At 42.2% G+C, this 22,242-nt stretch overlaps 1 protein-coding gene across 2 annotated transcripts in view; it reads left to right on the forward strand.

The window, feature by feature from the left end:
- LOC120420950 (uncharacterized) overlaps positions 1–21,142 on the forward strand; it is a 107,828-nt gene extending 86,686 nt beyond the window's left edge. For both annotated transcript variants that reach the window (XM_039584085.2, XM_052710323.1), the window contains 3 exons: positions 1,289–1,395; positions 1,703–1,856; positions 19,509–21,142. In XM_039584085.2, the coding sequence (XP_039440019.1) occupies positions 1,289–1,395; positions 1,703–1,856; positions 19,509–20,730 (1,483 nt within the window). In that variant the 3' untranslated portion in view covers positions 20,731–21,142. The remainder of the gene's footprint in view (positions 1–1,288; positions 1,396–1,702; positions 1,857–19,508) is intronic.
- The last annotated feature ends 1,100 nt before the right edge of the window (positions 21,143–22,242 follow it).

Genomic DNA, 22,242 nt, shown 5'->3' on the forward strand with positions numbered 1-22,242 from the left:
TATTATTATTATTATTATTATTATTATTATTATTATTATTATTATTATTATTATTATTATTATTATTATTATTATTATTATTATTATTATTATTATTATTATTATTATTATTATTATTTATTATTATTATTATTATTATTATTATTATTATTATTATTATTATTATTATTATTATTATTATTATTATTATTATTATTATTATTATTATTATTATTATTATTATTATTATTATTATTATTATTATTATTATTATTATTATTATTATTATTATTATTATTATTATTATTATTATTATTATTATTATTATTTATTATTATTATTATTATTATTATTATTATTATTATTATTATTATTATTATTATTATTATTATTATTATTATTATTATTATTATTATTATTATTATTATTATTATTATTATTATTATTATTATTATTATTATTATTATTATTATTATTATTATTATTATTATTATTATTATTATTATTATTATTATTATTATTATTATTATTATTATAGTGTCATCTGAAAAAGGATTAGTTAGATTTTGTCTGTAAGATTACAAGTTTTAAATCTAAATATATAAAATTTAAAACAATATTCTTAAAGCAGATTTTTTCCTAATAAGGCAAATTAAAGCTGATATACCTATGCAAAATACAACTGTCCATTAACTGTCCATCTATTTCCACAACCAAATCTAAATTTCGAGACCACAATTTGATTTTTTTTTAAATTTCGGAAATTCTCGGGATAAAATATTAAAAATTCCAGGGATACGGGAATTCCTGGTTTTGGAAAAAAGCTGGGAATTTCCGGGATGGACGCACTAATTGCCAGTTGAATTTTGGAAGGTTAAAAATTTGGTTGGTTGAACCAAAACCTAAAAAAAACTCTGTTTTGAGTAATTTTACCTTAAAAAATGCGTTTTTTGACTCAAAATCTGACAGCATTCTCTGATGAATTTTTCTGTGTAAGATGATATTCTATTTCAGATTTTTTTTTTTTTACTAGCCTAGACACAAACCTTTTCAAAATTAGATTTGTTTTTTAAGATTTAAATAATTTTCTGAGAAAACATTTTCCCATCTCTGTTCCGTCGACAAAATCATTATTATCTTCAAAAATTCCAGCAATCTGGGTTGGGCAAGGCCAAGATTCCCGTGCGATAAGAAGACAATATCGATCCGAACCGTGTGTGTACTTTTAGGGTGGGGACCTGTTTCCATTTTTTTTCCTTGGACAACAACACTAAGAATCGAACACTTTTTTTTCTTCTTCTTTTTCCAGTGGGGAGTTCCACCTCGGGTACAGCCGGAGCGAGTTGCAGGGCATCTCCTGGTACCAGCTGCTGCACTGGGAATCGACGCGGGAAGCGCAGAGCAAACATCGACTGAGTGAGTATCTGTCAGAGTTTTTTTTTGTGTGTGTTATTGAACAATTTGACGAGTGATCATTACTGTCACGGAAATCAACGGTTGGACAGATATGAGCGATAAAAAGTTATCGAATCCTGCGGGAATTGTTTTGGTTTTGTTTGAGCGTAAAATTTGCTAAAATTAAATTGGAAAATGAAAAATAGTACGACACTTTTTACTTTTTTTCACTTTTTTACTGTCAGTCAGTGATTGTGCTGTAACAAATGGGGTGATTCGATAATTTGACAACAATTTTCTCTTTCCTCCAAAAAATGTCCACTTCCAGTCACCCAATCCGAGCAGGACCGGTCGTGCATCCTGCTGGTCCGGATGCAGCGTCGCCAGAACGACTTCATCTGGGTGCACGTGGTGCTGCAAGTGCGCGACGGCCAGGACTCGAACCAACAGTCGGTGATCGTGTGCACGAACCAGGTCTTGAGGTAAGTTTCAAATCTCGCCCTAAACATCGATCTCTGTTGGGGAGATCACAATCGCTACCAGGCCCCTCTCGATCGAGATGGATGTAATTTTTAGCCCCAGTCAGAGCGGGTTCGCGTGTTTATTGGACACACTTTGACAGTTATTGACTTGCGGTCCTAAAAGGCGATAGCGAGACAGGCGGACAGATTTGTGGGGAAAAGTGCATTAAAAAGTCGCGATCGATATCGGACCGGCCGCCATCGAGCTGATTTGAGCTGCGAGGTCCTCATAAAGAGATCGGTATCGGCAATGACTGGGACAAGATCTAGGGAGATTTTGGTCATTTGGAGAGCTGCAAGGATTTGTCTGAGTTGTTTGATTGTGACATTTTAAATATTTTAGATTTCGATTTGTTACTAAGTGCCAAACCAAGTGCAACACATATTTATATCACGATTTTTATTTTTATAAAATCAATTGAAACTTTTACAATCAATTCCATAATAAACTTTAAAATAGTTAACCCAAAGTTGGTTCGAGTCTCAGTACCGGTACTTTTTTTTTTTTTATTTTTTTTTTAGTATGCCGATGCCCAGTTATGGGTGTATGCCTTTCGCTCGATAAAGCGAAACTAATATTTTCAATTTTGAGCAATTTCTGTTTTTGAAAATTCAGTTGAACCAAATAACAGAAAATGTTCAAAATCTCAATTCAACAAGCATGGGGGTCGTGCATAAACCACGTAGCCTTCAAATAACCGAATTTTAATGTATAAGGGTAAATCTCTACCAACTCACACGAAATCGGGAAAAGTTGCCCCGACCCCTCCTTAATTTGCGTGAAACTTTGTCCTAAGGGGTAACTTTTTTCCCTGATCACGGATTCGTGATCCGTTTTTTGATAGGTCGTCTCGGAACATGCGAAAAAAGCGGTTTTTTTACAATAATTTGCAGAATGAGATAGAAATTTGGTGTCGAAGAAACTTTGTGGGTCTCGTGGCGCAGGGGTAGCGGCTTCGGCTGCCGATCCCGATGATGCTATGAGACGCGGGTTCGATTCCCGCCTTATCCACTGAGCTTCTATCGGATGGTGAAGTAAAACGTCGGTCCCGGTTTCTCCTGTCTCGTCAGAGGCGCTGGAGCAGAAATCCCACGTTAGAGGAAGGCCATGCCCCGGGGGGCGTAGTGCCAATAGTTTCGTTTTTTTCGAAACTTTGTAAAATTGGACGCCCGATTTGATGGCGTACTCGAAATTCCGAAAAAACGTATTTTTCATCGAAAAAAACACTTAAAAAGTATTTTTGCAATTCCGCTGTGAACTGTCAATTTTTCCTGTTTTTCTGGAGAAACGAAACGGCGTACTTTTCCCTACCAAAAATAACTGAATGGAAAATTAATACCTTTCAATACCAGTGCTAAAAAGTTCTACTTTTCAACACTGAATAGGGTGCTGAAAAGTTGAACTTTTCAACACTAGTTTCGAATAGTAACATTTTTCAATATTTTTTTGTTTTGAGCGGTGAATTGACTAAACACATGAATGTTTGGCATAAAATTCCATTCAAGATGTGTTTTTCGGGATTGCAAAAAATGTTGTAAGCAACTCATAAACTACTATAAAAACTCTACCAAAATTTAACACAGTAGTAATGTTCTATTCGAATCTACCGGTTAAGAAAAGGGTAATTTTTCATTTAGAACAAAAATTTTCATTTCAAAATTTCGTGTTTTTGTAGCTTTGCAGGGCTGTTTTCTTAGGGTGTAACAATATTCTACAAAGTTTTAGAGGAGACAATTACAAAAAATGATGCATAAACATAAGGAATTTGCTAGTAAACATCACAAGTTATCGCGATTTTACGAAAAAAAGTTTTGAAAAAGTTTCTTTTTGCGTTTCGTCGTCCGTGTCTGTCGCGGGTGACCATGAACGGCCATTAAAATATTCAAAATCAGTATCTTTAGAATTGACTTTCTAATCCATTTGGTATCTTCCGCAAAGTTGTAGGTTGTGCTTCATACTTCTCAGAAAAACAAGAGTAACACTCTTTAAAAAAAACTCATCTTTTTTAATTTATTTTTTGACACGAAATAGTTTTGAAATTTTTCGTTTTTCATATTACTTTTATAAATAATCCAAAAAATATTTCCTTCAGTCTTTTCAAAATTGTTCACCACTAAAAGCTGATAAAGTCTGAGAAGAAGAAACGCATATCCAAAGTATCTCATTTTTTTTACGGGTTAAATCTCATTTAATATTCAAGGGCGGTGCGCTAGATTCTATTACGTCCAATAAAACTCATACAGTCATCCCACATATTCGGAACATCCACAAATTCGGAACACTTTTGTGATAATTTGTCAATAGCATGCCAAACGCATCTTTTCTGTCGACCCTACTATTTTTAGGATCTCTATTTGGACACTCTCTTGAAGGGTCAATTTTTTTCTTCAAAAACTTGATATAAGAGTTAAAATTTGCAGTTGTTCGATACAGCAATCGAAAGATCGCAAGAAAAGCTTTCAAATGAAGGCGTAGGCGAAACATTAAGTTCGATTATCGATTTTCTATGATTTTTTGAACATTGGACGATCTGTAAACTGTTCCGAATATGAGGGATGACTGTATTTAAGATTTGGCCTCAGTACGCCCATCGAAACCAGCTCCTTAATGCCCGCCAAAAAGTCATTTTTGTTACACACTAATAGTTTTTGCGGTGCTGTGCGTCGGAATTTCATTAAAAAAAATTAAAAAAATAACATGCTGAACATTATCGTCAATGCAAAAAATGCATTCTAGATTGTTTTCAGTTGATAAGGCTTTTATTTTCATTAAAGTAATTGAAGTCTTCTAAAAAAAATGTGCTCTTTGATTTTTCGGGCCATTTTTGAAGGAGAATAAACAATAGGAGCCAAGGAAAATAAAGTTTGGAAAATATTTGCATTAACCTCATCCTAGAATTATATTCTAAGAGTTATCAGCAAAAAATAAAAAGCTATTAGCTGAAAAGAAGAATATTTATAATTATTAAGGAAAATAATCAAAGTTTATTTCAATTAGCATAAAGGAAGATGAAAAAAAAACTATCAACAGTTGAAAAAGGAAATCCTCTTCTTGAATCATTCATGTTGATCCACAACCACTTCAAAATTAGTCCAGGAATTTGAATTGTGCTTAATTGGTTTCACCGGTCGCCCAAATTGACCTGCCTCATCGCGCAATCGCAATTTCCCGCAATAACAATTTCCATTGACTCGTCTGAGTTTGTCTTGCGACTTGGTCCTTCTTGCATTCTGCATTCTCCGTAACGCAACGCATCCTCAACGCAAACAAACAATCACAATCACTGTGCTCTTTGCCCGGTTTGTTCCCCCGTTGTGTCTCGTCGATTTAGACCGTCGTCGCCAGTTGGACCATGTCCATCTCGGGGCCAAAAAGGCATATTGTACCCCTCAGACACAATATCCATTGCCCTTAATTCACTCAGGTTGAAGCGTTGTTTTTTTCCAATGTTCAAGACTTCAACAGAGAGAGAATTAAAGTTAATCCCTTTTCCATAAAGTCACACACACACGACGAGCCATCGTAACGGGCGATGTACTGAAAAATTCCAACTAAATTACCCCCAGAACAATCAAATTTTATTTTATTCCACACGCTCCAACCTTAATGTTTAGCTCACTTTAGAGGGGGGGGGACCTCCTCCCTAAAAGAGGGGAGGAGATCGCGCTTCAACTCTCCGGGCTTGGCGTGAACTTTGCATGAATGAAAATAAGGCACACACACAAGAAGGCTAACCCATTCGCGTGCCCCCGTCTGCGAGGAGACTTCAACGCATGGTGGTGGCGTCGCCAGCGACGAACCGCGCGTTTATTCAAACATGTGCGTTTGTTCAACAAGTCTTTTGTTTTCCACTGTAATTCAATTAAACTTGCTTCTCTCTTCCCCGCTTCGACAACTCCTTGCCGGTGGAAATCACCGGTGCGGTGTTTGCGTATCAATTCTTTGGCGTTGTACTTTGCCACATTAGAGATTATTGGCCAATTAATTACGAAAGCAACTCCCGGACCGACCAGAGTGCTCGGTTGGTAGTAGCACGGTGGTCAAACGAGCGTGTGAATTATTTGTCCTAGCCACGAGAGCAACCGACAATTCCGGCTGCAATGGTTTGCTGCTGTGGTGGAGTTTGCTTCGCTCTTAGGCAGGGGTGTTCAATGCTTTATGCGAGTCAAAAGTCGGAATTGAGAATTTTGATCATTCACGATTAAACGTAAGCTTTTCCACTTCCTAGTAAATTAAAAATAATACGAATTGATCAATTATTTCTATTTAATATGAATGAGTATAGAATTTATTTCTTTGTTATCTTTCCAAAAGATAATAGAAAAATGCATTTGAATGATTATTTAAGTTATTTTTTACATGGAACAAAACATTTGGAAAAGTCACATTTAACTTATTTAACAGTCCTTGATTTTTGTTGTTTACATTGAGCCATAGCAAATATTTGGAAAAAAGTTTATGTCATCTCTTCGAAAGTTCTCCTGAAAGATCAAAGGGGCTTTTTTCAAATCCTTCAATTTTTTATGGAAACAAAAGTGCAAACAACTGAAAACAGTTTTCAACCTCATTTTCAACACACTTTTTTTCAATATCATTTTAGGCATGTTAGGTTTCATTTTAAAATATTTCGAATGTTTGTTTGATTTCGACGAACAAATAAAATAAATTTCAAAAAGTGAGATATTTATTTTTTTAATTAATTATTGCAAGACTACTATGGCCTAAAGTTACAATTTGTTTTCGACTGATAATTTTTTAATGATATTTCCAGGCCTACAAAAAGTTTCCAACCCAGCGTACACATGAAGCAAACCAAAAAATCGGTTCACTGCTAGCTTGTGACTGTAAGCCTACTATTTCTGTTCAACCACTGTCGCCTGACTCGTGCCGGTCGGCTGCTGGAGAATGAAAGACGTGAAAAAAGAGTGTGACTGACTCGTATAATCCTCTTTAAACACTATTTTGACTACATTTAAGCAAATGAATTGTTCTAGACTGTGCAAAAAATTACATTTCCACGCATAAATACTAACTTTTTGTGTAAAAACTTGTTTTTTTTATGTGTGTGTGCGTGCAGCAACGAGTGAGCTATGGACAACTACTGCCACCAACGATGCCAGATTATTTTATACACAGAAAAAAATAATGTAAATTTGGAAGCTGTAATTTTGGAAGGTTGAATATTACCACTATTATGATGTAATTTTACCTCAATTTAGACTGAAAAAGTGACGTTACATCAGAAAAGTGGTAAAATTACACATTTCCAGAGGTAAAATTACACCTTTTTTCTGACATAAAAGATGTACCCCTTCCCAGATGTAATATTACCATGATTTTTTTTTCTGTGTAAGAGATCTGTATTTTCTTAATAATAAATCTGTATTTAATCTGTATCCTGTCAAATTCGAAGCCATAAACGATTTTCTAAAATTATCAACAGCCGATTTAAATTTTTCAATCATATGAAAGCATTATCCAATTATAAAACTGTTGAATTTTTATATTTAGCCATTTAAAAAAAATCTGTATATACAAATTTTGTGATTTTTGGGATCGAAAAATCAGTATGATACAGATTTATCTGTATATCTGGCATAGCTGACTGCCACACAGTTCAGCTGCTTAGTGAGCTAGGGCACTTACGACTGAGTCGGGTTTGTTTATGTCACGGTTTTGTGATTTGGTGAATGAAGATGAAAAATTCGTGTCAGCGTACCCGATTTTCGCGTCATGACCCCTAACATTTTCAGCACTGGATATTTCAATAAAATAATATCTAATTTGTAGTGTAGTGTAATGTAAATAAAATGATATAAGGTTTATTTTCAGATTTATTTTCAAAGCAAATTCAAAAACACCAAATTTGAAGCGTTAATTACGAAATGTTGCGATTAAAAATCTTTTTTCAATGTTAGTCGAAACTTTTTTCAGAAATTTCGCAGAGTTTCTATATCAAAGATCAGATAAACACAAATCAAAGCTGAAAAATAAAATATCCGAAACAATGAAAAAACATCCGAGAAGATTGAGAAGAAAGATTTTCAAACAAATTCAAACAATTTGGTGTTTTTGAACTTGCTTTGAAAATAAATCTGAAAATAAACCTTAAATCATTTTATTTAGGCATTTTAACAAGGCTCTCGAAAATTTGTGGGTGCTTCCCATGGCCAATAACGTCATGATTCGAAATCCGGACACTTAGTACCATATTATTTTTGTTATAGCTGGCAAAAAATCATGTAATAAGTTGGAAATGTAGAAATATCATCAGGATTAAGTATAAACAGTCAGTTTTAAGAGAATGCATGTAAAATATATCTTTTCTAACAATTTTTCATCACAATTTGAAAATTAAAATGACTTGTTGTGCTTCGAATCCCGGACACTGTCAAAAGCTGATTCGAAATCCGGACACTTTTGCTTCGAATTCCAGACACTCGAATTTGCTTATGAATCGCACTAATTTTGACTGAAATGTTAGTGAATGGCATTCTTTAGGTCTCAAATAAGCTGTTAACATCAAAACAATCGATAGTTTATATAAAAATTTGCTAGAATTTAAGGAAATCAAAAACATAAATTTCTGCTTTGCCTTCCCGGTGCTTCGGACGCCTATGAAATATTTCCGTTGAAATATTTCGCATTTTTGGTAAACTTATAATTTTATTTTATTTAATTGTTTTGGCATTAACTACAGCGTTCAAACAAACTTTAAATGAAAGCTGATGTTAGAATTCATCAAATAACACAGTTTTGACATTCATAATGCGAACTTATATCCAAATAATTGATAAAACAAGTTGAAGTGTCCGGGTTTCGAAGCGTCCGGGAATTCGAATCATGACGTTATAAGTTGTATAATTCTCTCGATAAAGTTTCTTTAGATTTTTGGACTACTCCATTACATTTTGCCTTCCTCACTGAGGTAAGGCTATAATCCTGCTCTAAAAATGAACTTTGCATAAAAACGTCGTAGACCCACCTTCATGTATACATATCGACTCAGAATCGAAAACTGAACAAATGTCTGTGTGTATGTGTGTGTGTATGTGTGTGTGTGTGTATGTGTGTGTGTATGTGTGTGTGTATGTGTGTGTGTATGTATGTATGTGACCAACAAACTAGCTCATGTTTCTCGGCATTGGCTTAACCGATTTGACCCGAACCTGTTGCATTTGACTTGGTTTAGGGTCCCATAGATCGAGTTTTATACAGATTGAAGTTTCGATAAGTAGTTCAAAAGTTATGTATAAAAATGTGTTTTCACATATATCCGGATCTCACTTAAATGTATGTAAACTATGTCCGGGTCCACCACCCGACCCATCGTTGGTTAGGTTATCAGAAGACCTTTCCAACGAGCCTAAAACATTGAAGATCTGGCAACCCTGTCTCGAGATATTCCCACTTTAGTGATATTGATGTACTTTTTGGAAGCCGGATCTCACTTAAATGTATGTAAACTATGTCCGGATCCACCATCCGACCCATCGTTGGTTAGGTTATTAAAAAACCTTTCCAACGAGTTCAAAACATTGAAGATCTGGCAACCCTGTCTCGAGATATCCCGACTTAAGTGATATTGATGTACTTTTTGGATGCCGGATCTCACTTAAATGTATGTAAACTATGTCCGGATCCACCATCCGACCCATCGTTGGTTAGGTTATCAGAAGATCTTTCCAACGAGCCTAAAACATTGAAGATCTGGCAACCCTGTCTCGAGATATGGCCACTTAAGTGATATTTATGTACTTTTGACGAAGAACTTCGTCTTAGGGCTCTATACAGGGTAGCAATCCAAAATTTCGCGGAGCGAAATGTAACGAAAAGAAAATAAACGCGACTGCAAGATTTGTAACATTAATATCTCAGCTCCTGTTCAACACACGTAAAAGTGGTACCCACCAAACGAAAGGGGAGATTTCACGCATTCTTACTATACCTAATTAATGGCCATGAAATTTAGTTAAAGCACTTAAAAACTGAGTTTAAATTAATAAAACTGCTTCCACACAGCAAGCAAGCACGCACACAACACACACACGCGCACACTCTCTCTCTTGACTCCGCCCCCAATGCTTTGCCCTGCGTTTGGCCTTGACACAATTTGGCGATTTTTTCCTTTTGTGCTGCTGCTTCGCCAAACGCCAAAACGATTTGATATAAAAGGAGGTGCCGATCCAAAATCAAGGCAAATCAATTTTGGACGCCGACCTGGAAGGAGCTCCTGCTGCTGCTGATGCTGGACCGAGGAGGAAACCAGCCACGAAGAATCCACGATCGGACGACGTTGCTATGGAGATTTTGCGGGACGGAACCAAGGAAGGACGCGCGGGGTGACGGATTTCACAGCTCGGCGAGCTGCCTTCACCCCGCTCCCCCAAACCGGTGACGGATTTCACAGCTCGAGGTAGCTGCTGCTCATGATCCTTTATCAAACCTGTTCTTACCATCCGGGTTGAGGAAGCGGCCGGATTTCGTGCATCGTGTTTGCCATGGAGGCACGGAACCGAGGAAGGACGCGAGGGGTGACGGAATCCACAGCTACACAGAAAGCTGATCTCTCTTTGACAAATTTGACAGTTCGGCAGTAGTGGCCACCACCTGGAGTGGCCGCAGGCCCCGGGGATGTTCCGATAAGGGGACATTTGCGGAACCATAAGAGTTGAGGCAATATGGGTATCAAACTTTAGGGATTTTGATACTGGACATGAAATTTGACATTTTGGCAGTAGTGGCCACCATCTGGAGTGGCCGGAGGCCCCGGGGATGTTCCGATAGGGGGACATTTGCGGAACCATAAGAGTTGGGGCAATATGGGTATCAAACTTTAGGGATTTTGATACTGGACATGAAATTTGACATTTTGGCAGTAGTGGCCACCACCTGGAGTGGCCGCAGGCCCCGGGGATGTTCCGATAAGGGGACATTTGCGGAACCATAAGAGTTGAGGCAATATGGGTATCAAACTTTAGGGATTTTGATACTGGACATGAAATTTGACATTTTGGCAGTAGTGGCCACCATCTGGAGTGGCCGGAGGCCCCGGGGATGTTCCGATAGGGGGACATTTGCGGAACCATAAGAGTTGGGGCAATATGGGTATCAAACTTTAGGGATTTTGATACTGGACATGAAATTTGACATTTTGGCAGTAGTGGCCACCACCTGGAGTGGCCGCAGGCCCCGGGGATGTTCCGATAAGGGGACATTTGAGGAACCATAAGAGTGGGGGCAATATGGGTATCAAACTTTAGAGATTTTGATACTGGACATGAAATTTGACATTTTGGCAGTAGTGGCCACCACCTGGAGTGGCCGCAGGCCCCGGGGATGTTCCGATAAGGGGACATTTGCGGAACCATAAGAGTTGGGGCAATATGGGTATCAAACTTTAGGGATTTTGATACTGGACATGAAATTTGACATTTTGGCAGTAGTGGTCACCACCTGGAGTGGCCGGAGGCCCCGGGGATGTTCCGATAAGGGGCCATTGGCGGAACCATAAGAGTTGGGGCAATATGGGTATCAAACTTTAGGGATTTTGATACTGGACATGAAATTTGACATTTTGGCAGTAGTGGCCACCACCTGGAGTGGCCGCAGGCCCCGGGGATGTTCCGATAAGGGGACATTTGCGGAACCATAAGAGTGGGGGCAATATGGGTATCAAACTTTAGGGATTTTGATACTGGACATGAAATTTGACATTTTGGCAGTAGTGGCCACCACCTGGAGTGGCCGCAGGCCCCGGGGATGTTCCGATAAGGGGACATTTGCGGAACCATAAGAGTTGAGGCAATATGGGTATCAAACTTTAGGGATTTTGATACTGGACATGAAATTTGACATTTTGGCAGTAGTGGCCACCACCTGGAGTGGCCGCAGGCCCCGGGGATGTTCCGATAGGGGGACATTTGCGGAACCATAAGAGTTTGGGCAATATGGGTATCAAACTTTAGGGATTTTGATACTGGACATGAAATTTGACATTTTGGCAGTAGTGGCCACCACCTGGAGTGGCCGCAGGCCCCGGGGATGTTCCGATAAGGGGACATTTGCGGAACCATAAGAGTTGAGGCAATATGGGTATCAAACTTTAGGGATTTTGATACTGGACATGAAATTTGACATTTTGGCAGTAGTGGCCACCACCTGGAGTGGCCGCAGGCCCCGGGGATGTTCCGATAGGGGGACATTTGCGGAACCATAAGAGTTTGGGCAATATGGGTATCAAACTTTAGGGATTTTGATACTGGACATGAAATTTGACATTTTGGCAGTAGTGGCCACCACCTGGAGTGGCCGGAGGCCCCGGGGATGTTCCGATAGGGGGACATTTGCGGAACCATAAGAGTTTGGGCAATATGGGTATCAAACTTTAGGGATTTTGATACTGGACATGAAATTTGACATTTTGGCAGTAGTGGCCACCACCTGGAGTGGCCGCAGGCCCCGGGGATGTTCCGATAAGGGGACATTTGAGGAACCATAAGAGTGGGGGCAATATGGGTATCAAACTTTAGAGATTTTGATACTGGACATGAAATTTGACATTTTGGCAGTAGTGGCCACCACCTGGAGTGGCCGCAGGCCCCGGGGATGTTCCGATAAGGGGACATTTGCGGAACCATAAGAGTGGGGGCAATATGGGTATCAAACTTTAGGTATTTTGATACTGGACATGAAATTTGACATTTTGGCAGTAGTGGCCACCACCTGGAGTGGCCGCAGGCCCCGGGGATGTTCCGATAACATTTGCGGAACCATAAGAGTTGGGGCAATATGGGTATCAAACTTTAGGGATTTTGATACTGGACATGAAATTTGACATTTTGGCAGTAGTGGCCACCACCTGGAGTGGCCGCAGGCCCCGGGGATGTTCCGATAAGGGGACATTTGCGGAACCATAAGAGTGGGGGCAATATGGGTATCAAACTTTAGGGATTTTGATACTGGACATGAAATTTGACATTTTGGCAGTAGTGGCCACCACCTGGAGTGGCCGCAGGCCCCGGGGATGTTCCGATAAGGGGACATTTGCGGATCCATAAGAGTGGGGGCAATATGGGTATCAAACTTTAGGGATTTTGATACTGGACATGAAATTTGACATTTTGGCAGTAGTGGCCACCACCTGGAGTGGCCGCAGGCCCCGGGGATGTTCCGATAAGGGGACATTTGCGGAACCATAAGAGTGGGGGCAATATGGGTATCAAACTTTAGGGATTTTGATACTGGACATGAAATTTGACATTTTGGCAGTAGTGGCCACCACCTGGAGTGGCCGCAGGCCCCGGGGATGTTCCGATAGGGGGACATTTGCGGAACCATAAGAGTTTGGGCAATATGGGTATCAAACTTTAGGGATTTTGATACTGGACATGAAATTTGACATTTTGGCAGTAGTGGCCACCACCTGGAGTGGCCGCAGGCCCCGGGGATGTTCCGATAAGGGGACATTTGCGGAACCATAAGAGTTGAGGCAATATGGGTATCAAACTTTAGGGATTTTGATACTGGACATGAAATTTGACATTTTGGCAGTAGTGGCCACCACCTGGAGTGGCCGCAGGCCCCGGGGATGTTCCGATAAGGGGACATTTGCGGAACCATAAGAGTGGGGGCAATATGGGTATCAAACTTTAGGTATTTTGATACTGGACATGAAATTTGACATTTTGGCAGTAGTGGCCACCACCTGGAGTGGCCGCAGGCCCCGGGGATGTTCCGATAACATTTGCGGAACCATAAGAGTTGGGGCAATATGGGTATCAAACTTTAGGGATTTTGATACTGGACATGAAATTTGACATTTTGGCAGTAGTGGCCACCACCTGGAGTGGCCGCAGGCCCCGGGGATGTTCCGATAAGGGGACATTTGCGGAACCATAAGAGTGGGGGCAATATGGGTATCAAACTTTAGGGATTTTGATACTGGACATGAAATTTGACATTTTGGCAGTAGTGGCCACCACCTGGAGTGGCCGCAGGCCCCGGGGATGTTCCGATAACATTTGCGGAACCATAAGAGTGGGGGCAATATGGGTATCAAACTTTAGGGATTTTGATACTGGACATGAAATTTGACATTTTGGCAGTAGTGGCCACCACCTGGAGTGGCCGCAGGCCCCGGGGATGTTCCGATAAGGGGACATTTGCGGAACCATAAGAGTGGGGGCAATATGGGTATCAAACTTTAGGGATTTTGATACTGGACATGAAATTTGACATTTTGGCAGTGGTGGCCACCACATGGAGTGGCCGCAGGCCCCGGGGATGTTCCGATAAGGGGACATTTGCGGAACCATAAGAGTGGGGGCAATATGGGTATCAAACTTTAGGGATTTTGATACTGGACATGAAATTTGACATTTTGGCAGTAGTGGCCACCACCTGGAGTGGCCGCAGGCCCCGGGGTGTTCCGATAAGGGGACATTTGCGGAACCATAAGAGTGGGGGCAATATGGGTATCAAACTTTAGGGATTTTGATACTGGACATGAAATTTGACATTTTGGCAGTAGTGGCCACCACCTGGAGTGGCCGCAGGCCCCGGGGATGTTCCGATAAGGGGACATTTGCGGAACCATAAGAGTTGAGGCAATATGGGTATCAAACTTTAGGGATTTTGATACTGGACATGAAATTTGACATTTTGGCAGTAGTGGCCGCCACCTGGAGTGGCCGCACGCCCCGGGGATGTTCCGATAAGGGGACATTTGCGGAACCATAAGAGTGGGGGCAATATGGGTATCAAACTTTAGGGATTTTGATACTGGACATGAAATTTGACATTTTGGCAGTGGTGGCCACCACATGGAGTGGCCGCAGGCCCCGGGATGTTCCGATAAGGGGACATTTGCGGAACCATAAGAGTGGGGGCAATATGGGTATCAAACTTTAGGGATTTTGATACTGGACATGAAATTTGACATTTTGGCAGTAGTGGCCACCACCTGGAGTGGCCGCAGGCCCCGGGGATGTTCCGATAAGGGGACATTTGCGGAACCATAAGAGTGGGGGCAATATGGGTATCAAACTTTAGGGATTTTGATACTGGACATGAAATTTGACATTTTGGCAGTGGTGGCCACCACATGGAGTGGCCGCAGGCCCCGGGAATGTTCCGATAAGGGGACATTTGCGGGACCGTAAGAGTTGGGCAATATGGGTATCAAACTTTAGGGATTTTGATACTGGACATGAAATTTGACATTTTGGCAGTAGTGGCCACCACCTGGAGTGGCCGCAGGCCCCGGGGATGTTCCGATAAGGGGACATTTGCGGAACCATAAGAGTTGAGGCAATATGGGTATCAAACTTTAGGGATTTTGATACTGGACATGAAATTTGACATTTTGGCAGTAGTGGCCACCACCTGGAGTGGCCGCAGGCCCCGGGGATGTTCCGATAAGGGGACATTTGCGGATCCATAAGAGTGGGGGCAATATGGGTATCAAACTTTAGGGATTTTGATACTGGACATGAAATTTGACATTTTGGCAGTAGTGGCCACCACCTGGAGTGGCCGCAGGCCCCGGGGATGTTCCGATAAGGGGACATTTGCGGAACCATAAGAGTGGGGGCAATATGGGTATCAAACTTTAGGGATTTTGATACTGGACATGAAATTTGACATTTTGGCAGTAGTGGCCACCACCTGGAGTGGCCGCAGGCCCCGGGGATGTTCCGATAACATTTGCGGAACCATAAGAGTGGGGGCAATATGGGTATCAAACTTTAGGGATTTTGATACTGGACATGAAATTTGACATTTTGGCAGTAGTGGCCACCACCTGGAGTGGCCGCAGGCCCCGGGGATGTTCCGATAAGGGGACATTTGCGGAACCATAAGAGTGGGGGCAATATGGGTATCAAACTTTAGGGATTTTGATACTGGACATGAAATTTGACATTTTGGCAGTAGTGGCCGCCACCTGGAGTGGCCGCAGGCCCCGGGGATGTTCCGATAAGGGGACATTTGCGGAACCATAAGAGTTGAGGCAATATGGGTATCAAACTTTAGGGATTTTGATACTGGACATGAAATTTGACATTTTGGCAGTAGTGGCCACCACCTGGAGTGGCCGCAGGCCCCGGGGATGTTCCGATAAGGGGACATTTGCGGAACCATAAGAGTGGGGGCAATATGGGTATCAAACTTTAGGGATTTTGATACTGGACATGAAATTTGACATTTTGGCAGTAGTGGCCACCACCTGGAGTGGCCGCAGGCCCCGGGGATGTTCCGATAAGGGGACATTTGCGGAACCATAAGAGTGGGGGCAATATGGGTATCAAACTTTAGGGATTTTGATACTGGACATGAAATTTGACATTTTGGCAGTAGTGGCCACCACCTGGAGTGGCCGCAGGCCCCGGGGAGTTCCGATAAGGGGACATTTGCGGAACCATAAGAGTGGGGGCAATATGGGTATCAAACTTTAGGGATTTTGATACTGGACATGAAATTTGACATTTTGGCAGTAGTGGCCACCACCTGGAGTGGCCGCAGGCCCCGGGGATGTTCCGATAAGGGGACATTTGCGGAACCATAAGAGTGGGGGCAATATGGGTATCAAACTTTAGGGATTTTGATACTGGACATGAAATTTGACATTTTGGCAGTAGTGGCCACCACCTGGAGTGGCCGCAGGCCCCGGGGATGTTCCGATAAGGGGACATTTGCGGAACCATAAGAGTTGAGGCAATATGGGTATCAAACTTTAGGGATTTTGATACTGGACATGAAATTTGACATTTTGGCAGTAGTGGCCACCACCTGGAGTGGCCGCAGGCCCCGGGGATGTTCCGATAAGGGGACATTTGCGGATCCATAAGAGTGGGGGCAATATGGGTATCAAACTTTAGGGATTTTGATACTGGACATGAAATTTGACATTTTGGCAGTAGTGGCCACCACCTGGAGTGGCCGCAGGCCCCGGGGATGTTCCGATAAGGGGACATTTGCGGAACCATAAGAGTGGGGGCAATATGGGTATCAAACTTTAGGGATTTTGATACTGGACATGAAATTTGACATTTTGGCAGTAGTGGCCACCACCTGGAGTGGCCGCAGGCCCCGGGGATGTTCCGATAAGGGGACATTTGCGGAACCATAAGAGTGGGGGCAATATGGGTATCAAACTTTAGGGACTTTGATACTGGACATGAAATTTGACATTTTGGCAGTAGTAGCCACCACCTGGAGTGGCCGCAGGCCCCAGGGATGTTCCGATAAGGGGACTTTTGCGGAACCATAAGAGTGGGGGCAATATGGGTATCAAACTTTAGGTATTTTGATACTGGACATGAAATTTGACATTTTGGCAGTAGTGGCCACCACCTGGAGTGGCCGCAGGCCCCGGGGATGTTCCGATAGGGGGACATTTGCGGAACCATAAGAGTTGGGGCAATATGGGTATCAAACTTTAGGGATTTTGGTACTGGACATGAAATTTGACATTTTGGCAGTAGTGGCCACCACCTGGAGTGGCCGCAGGCCCTGGGGATGTTCCGATAAGGGGACATTTGCGGAACCATAAGAGTTGGGGGAATATGGGTATCAAACTTTAGGGATTTTGATACTGGACATAAAATTTGACATTTTGGCAGTAGTGGCCACCACCTGGAGTGGCCGGAGGCCCCGGGGATGTTCCGATAAGGGGACATTTGCGGAACCATAAGATTTGGGGCAATATGGGTATCAAACTCTAGGGTTTGTGTGATGTGTCTTTAACACATGGTTCTGAATTACTCTTTGTAATAAATTTTATTGTTTGCAAAATATTACTTGAAAATTGTTCATTGCCGAAAGTGCCGAAACAGAGAATTGATGAAATGATTTCATATCAACTGGCCCGAAAATTTTGCCATTATGATAAGCTGAAGAAGCGTTTGAAGGTTTTAAACGTTATCAAACGTCAAAATACCATGAGACCATCTTTGAGCAAAAATAATAGATCTTACGAAATAACTATTTCGTGATTGATTTTGTGGCAAAGAAACGTAAATATTAAAAAACTATAAAAATTTCATTTACTTTTGTGTCCGAAGTTCTTCGTCATGATGGTTATGCCTGTAGGATTACCACTGCACCTTTTTTGTTCCGGATCTTAAAAACAGATGAAATTTTTGTACAATCCCATCATATCAGCCATTGTTGGTATTAAGTGAGGAAGGCTCCAACCACATAGGTGGATTAAGTTAGTTTTTTATTTATGTTTTTGTTCCTACCCCTTTCAAAGTTTTCCCAAACAATGAGGAAGGAAAATTTTTTGTATAAATAAAAAATGCATGTGCGACAAGTTAGCACGACAGCTAAGAACTGAAGTCGAGTTTTGCATAGCTGTGAAAGCAAAGAGTAAGCAAGTTTTTTTAAGTATATGATTTATAGCAATTTTGAGAGTCGAGGAATCTGATGGAAAATGTTCGTATCCTAAACTTGGTAATGTTTAAAATTAAAAAAAATATCCCCCGCAATTTAAATAAGTTTTTGTTTTCTCACGAGTACGCATATTTTTTGACAGGGTAGTCCAACTTTTTTCCACACCTTACCTTTCAAGTATCATACTAATTACTTTTTTGCAAACACAGACTCACGGACACGGATACAACCACTCCAATGTAACTTTAGCCAAGTCTGATTAACCTGGAAGAAATTCTAAGATATATTTATAAAGAAATACAGTACTTGTTCGGTAACTGGGCTGAGAATGTAGCCCAGTCACCGAATGCTACTCGCTAACTAGGCTGAACGAAAAATCACGAGGGGACCACAGATGCATAATATTTTCCTGATGAAACATAAAAATAAAAGTTACTCCAATTAATTTACAATGCTTGCTTTCTTGAACTGTGACTTGAAATTAAATAAATGTTTGAAAAAGTTTTTTGTATTTATTGAAAACTTTTTTTGCATCCATTAACCCCTCGGTCATTTTGGTTTGTTTTGGTTTTTTGACGTTTGTCTGCTTTTTATCTGGGCTACGGTCCAGTTATCGAGCGCCCAGTTACCGAACAACTACTGTACCGAGTTAAAAGTCCACAACTTTATTGCTGTGTTATGACCCATACCCCCATACCAAAATTCATTAAATTGAACTAGCCTGACTTCAGTCTTTCAACATTCATTTCATTTGGCACCCCTGCCCCTAATGCGCAAAATTACAGCTATCCCAGACTGGGGAGTTTGGAAATGGCGGTCATTTGTTTGCACCTTCAGGGCGCGCTCCTATTGCGAAAGCGAAAAAAACCCGGGCCGCGTCGGTCACCTAACCTATGCAGCAGGTGGACCGGACCCCCCTGCCGGGAATCAACCTGTTGTCCGATAAGTAGATAGATTTATCTATCAATGGGAAATGAATAAGCCAATTAAATTCCACCAAGGCGGTTGCTGCTGCTGAGACACTGCTCAAAATGACTACCAGGTGTACGACACAAGACTCCGTGTCGAAAGACTCCCAATCACGACCAACTCCAATCACGTGCTGGTAGCGCGACCTGACAGAAACATAATTTTTCCCCTCAAATCCGCGCAATGCGGGTAATTTTGTGCGCGCCAAAACTAACAAGCTGCTCTCTCGTCTCTCTCTCTCTTCGCAGCGATCGCGAAGCCTCGGTGATGCTGTCCAACTCGTGGCTGTACCACTACTACACGGTACAGTCCAAGATGCAGTTTGGGATTCCGTTCGAGGGCGCCACCCGGATTCCGGCGAGCACTTCGTACTACCACGGCGAAGGGGGCGGCCATCACTCGCCGATTTCGGCGGCCGGCGTTGGCGTCGGTGCCGCGGGTCATCACGGGTACATTGCTCCGCCGCACCATGTTTCCTACGGGTATCACTCGCCGGTGGGGCAAGCAGGTGGTGGCGGTGGAGGTCACCACAACGGGACTTCCGGGCACTTTCACCATGGGTTGACGGCTGGAGTTGGGGGGGAGCATTACAGGCCGTACGCGTACAAGCTCGATCCGGGTCAACCGGTGGACTACAGTGGGCAAATTCGGTGCGAGAGTACCGGCAGTAGCCAAAGCGTACAACCGGATCGGAACGGGACGCCACCGGTGAAGAAGCGTGCAATTAATCGGCTGGAACCGCTGTACATTCCCGAAAACGGACAGGACTCGCCGGAGAGTTCAATAACCGAGTTGCACCCGCCGGGGCACGCATCCGTCAACCATCCGGAACACCCGGACGGTGGCGTTGGCGCCCACAGCGGCATCCCCATCCAACCCATCTCCGGCGGTTCCGTCCAGACCATGACGCTGTCTACCTCGCTGCACACGCGCAGCAATCGCCAACTCCTCAAAGGCCCTCCTTCCGCCACCATTACCGCCGCGGAACCCACGGACTTCATAGACCAGTGGAACCCCAGCCCGCCCTGGTCGGACACCACCGTCCAAAAGGTCCCCGACATCACCCACCAGGAGCTGAGTCCGTACATGACCACGACCCCGCCCACCCCAACAAGCGCCCCTCCCCACTACCTAACCAGCGGTGTCCCCACCACCTTTTCCTTCGACTGGATGCCCGAACAGTTCGTGCCCATCATGAGCGACTGCAGCTTTGCCGGCTCGTCCGCGTTCTCCGGCCCGCTTCCCTGCACCCAGGACGGCCTGCCCGTCCCGGCAATGTCCCTGCCCATGCCAGTCCCCATGCAGATTCCACCTCCACCGTGGCCCTCGGACCATCGCCTTCTCGCGCTGGACAGCAGCGGCGCCTCCTCGTCCTCGTCCGGTGACCGAAAACCTCCGGAAGAGCAGCATTTACACCCGCAGCAGCAGGGAAGTTCCGGCGAACTTCGCGAGTACAAACGATCTCATTGATTCCGAAAATGAAAAACAAACAGAAAATGCCATTCCATGAAATCCAGTATCAGTATTGCGGTTCAGTAGAATATCCTTAGAATACAGCTTAGCGATTAAGGGACCTACAAATTCCTTGCAGAAGAAGAGGCACGCGTGTAAATAAGAGTTTTCGTTTTATGTAATTAATTAACATTTCAATGTGCAATCGAACAGACTGCAATAACTTGTTTTTGTTTGGCATTTCTTGATTGAAAATTTCAAAAAGAGCGGAAAAGTGTCACGTGAAACGTGCATTTTGTTTTTTCCCCTCAAACTATGATTCCTTTGTAATATTTATTTACCAACAGTATTTTATTTATTTATTTTTGTCATTGTTCGTGAATTTGTGAATAAGGAAATTATTTTAAATAAAAATGTCATATTTATAAAATATCATTGTTTGTCATTTTAAATAAAACAGCCGAAATTGCCTTCACCGATTTTTGTTTATTCTATATTTGTTTCCGATGATTTAAAGGGATTTGTTGAGATCAACGAGGAAAGGTAAGAATAAATCATAATTCAGGCACAAAATTCTCGTTTTCACTCGTGAAATCAATGTTATTTTTGGCTATTGGTTCAACTTTGGATTCCATCCTTCCCACCCCAACATACTTCGCATAGACGCCCTTGTTTCTATCGCGTCACTTAGGTTATGAAATTGATAATTGGGTGTTGGGTTGAAACATTATTCTTTATTTGTTATGGCTTTCATAGCCAAAATTACAACAATGCTTTGCATTTAATAGAAAACCTCGTTACAAAATCAATTAGATTAAGATTCTATGATTGATCAATTCCGAGAAATCTGAAAAAAAAAAACACAAAACCGTAAATTTACAACATCCTTCTCCGGTGCAATATCAATCATCTCGCTGGTAAATTGGCCAGTGCCAGTACTAAATTGCACCAAAGTAATGCGATCGCGGGACGATAAATTAACCCGGATAGCCAGCATTATGTGGCTCTGATGAATGGAAAACCCTGCTTGCGCGCGTAGATTCTTCTCCTCTCGTGATGCTAAACAAACCACATTAGCGTTTAGCAGCAGCACACGGAGGGAAAAAATGATCGATTACCGGACTGGCACTGTAACGAGTTAATTAAAACTGTGTGATATTTATGATCCGTAATAGTCAGTTTGCGGAGAACCATCAGGTAATGCACCGACCGCCACCACGTTGGACAAACGACCTGCAACAGGTGAAAAACGGACCAGAGCAGGGGCACCCTCAAGTGGGCGCAACAGGTTTTGCTGTGTGGCTGTGGAGGAACCTGACGAGTTCACGGATATTTATTATGAAGCCATAAACGGTTTTGCTGGTTCTCGGGGATATCAATCGGGGCCGGTGGAACAACCGGCATACATAACTCACGTGGGAATTCTCCGGACTGGGAAGCGAGCGCGCGCCGTTTGGCCACAATGCGGCAGATCCCGGGGGATTTGCGGAGAGGCACACGCGCGCTTTCGGAACTTTGCAGGGGAGATTC

This window comes from Culex pipiens, chromosome 3 (assembly GCF_016801865.2).
Source record: "Culex pipiens pallens isolate TS chromosome 3, TS_CPP_V2, whole genome shotgun sequence".
NCBI lineage: Eukaryota > Metazoa > Arthropoda > Insecta > Diptera > Culicidae > Culex > Culex pipiens.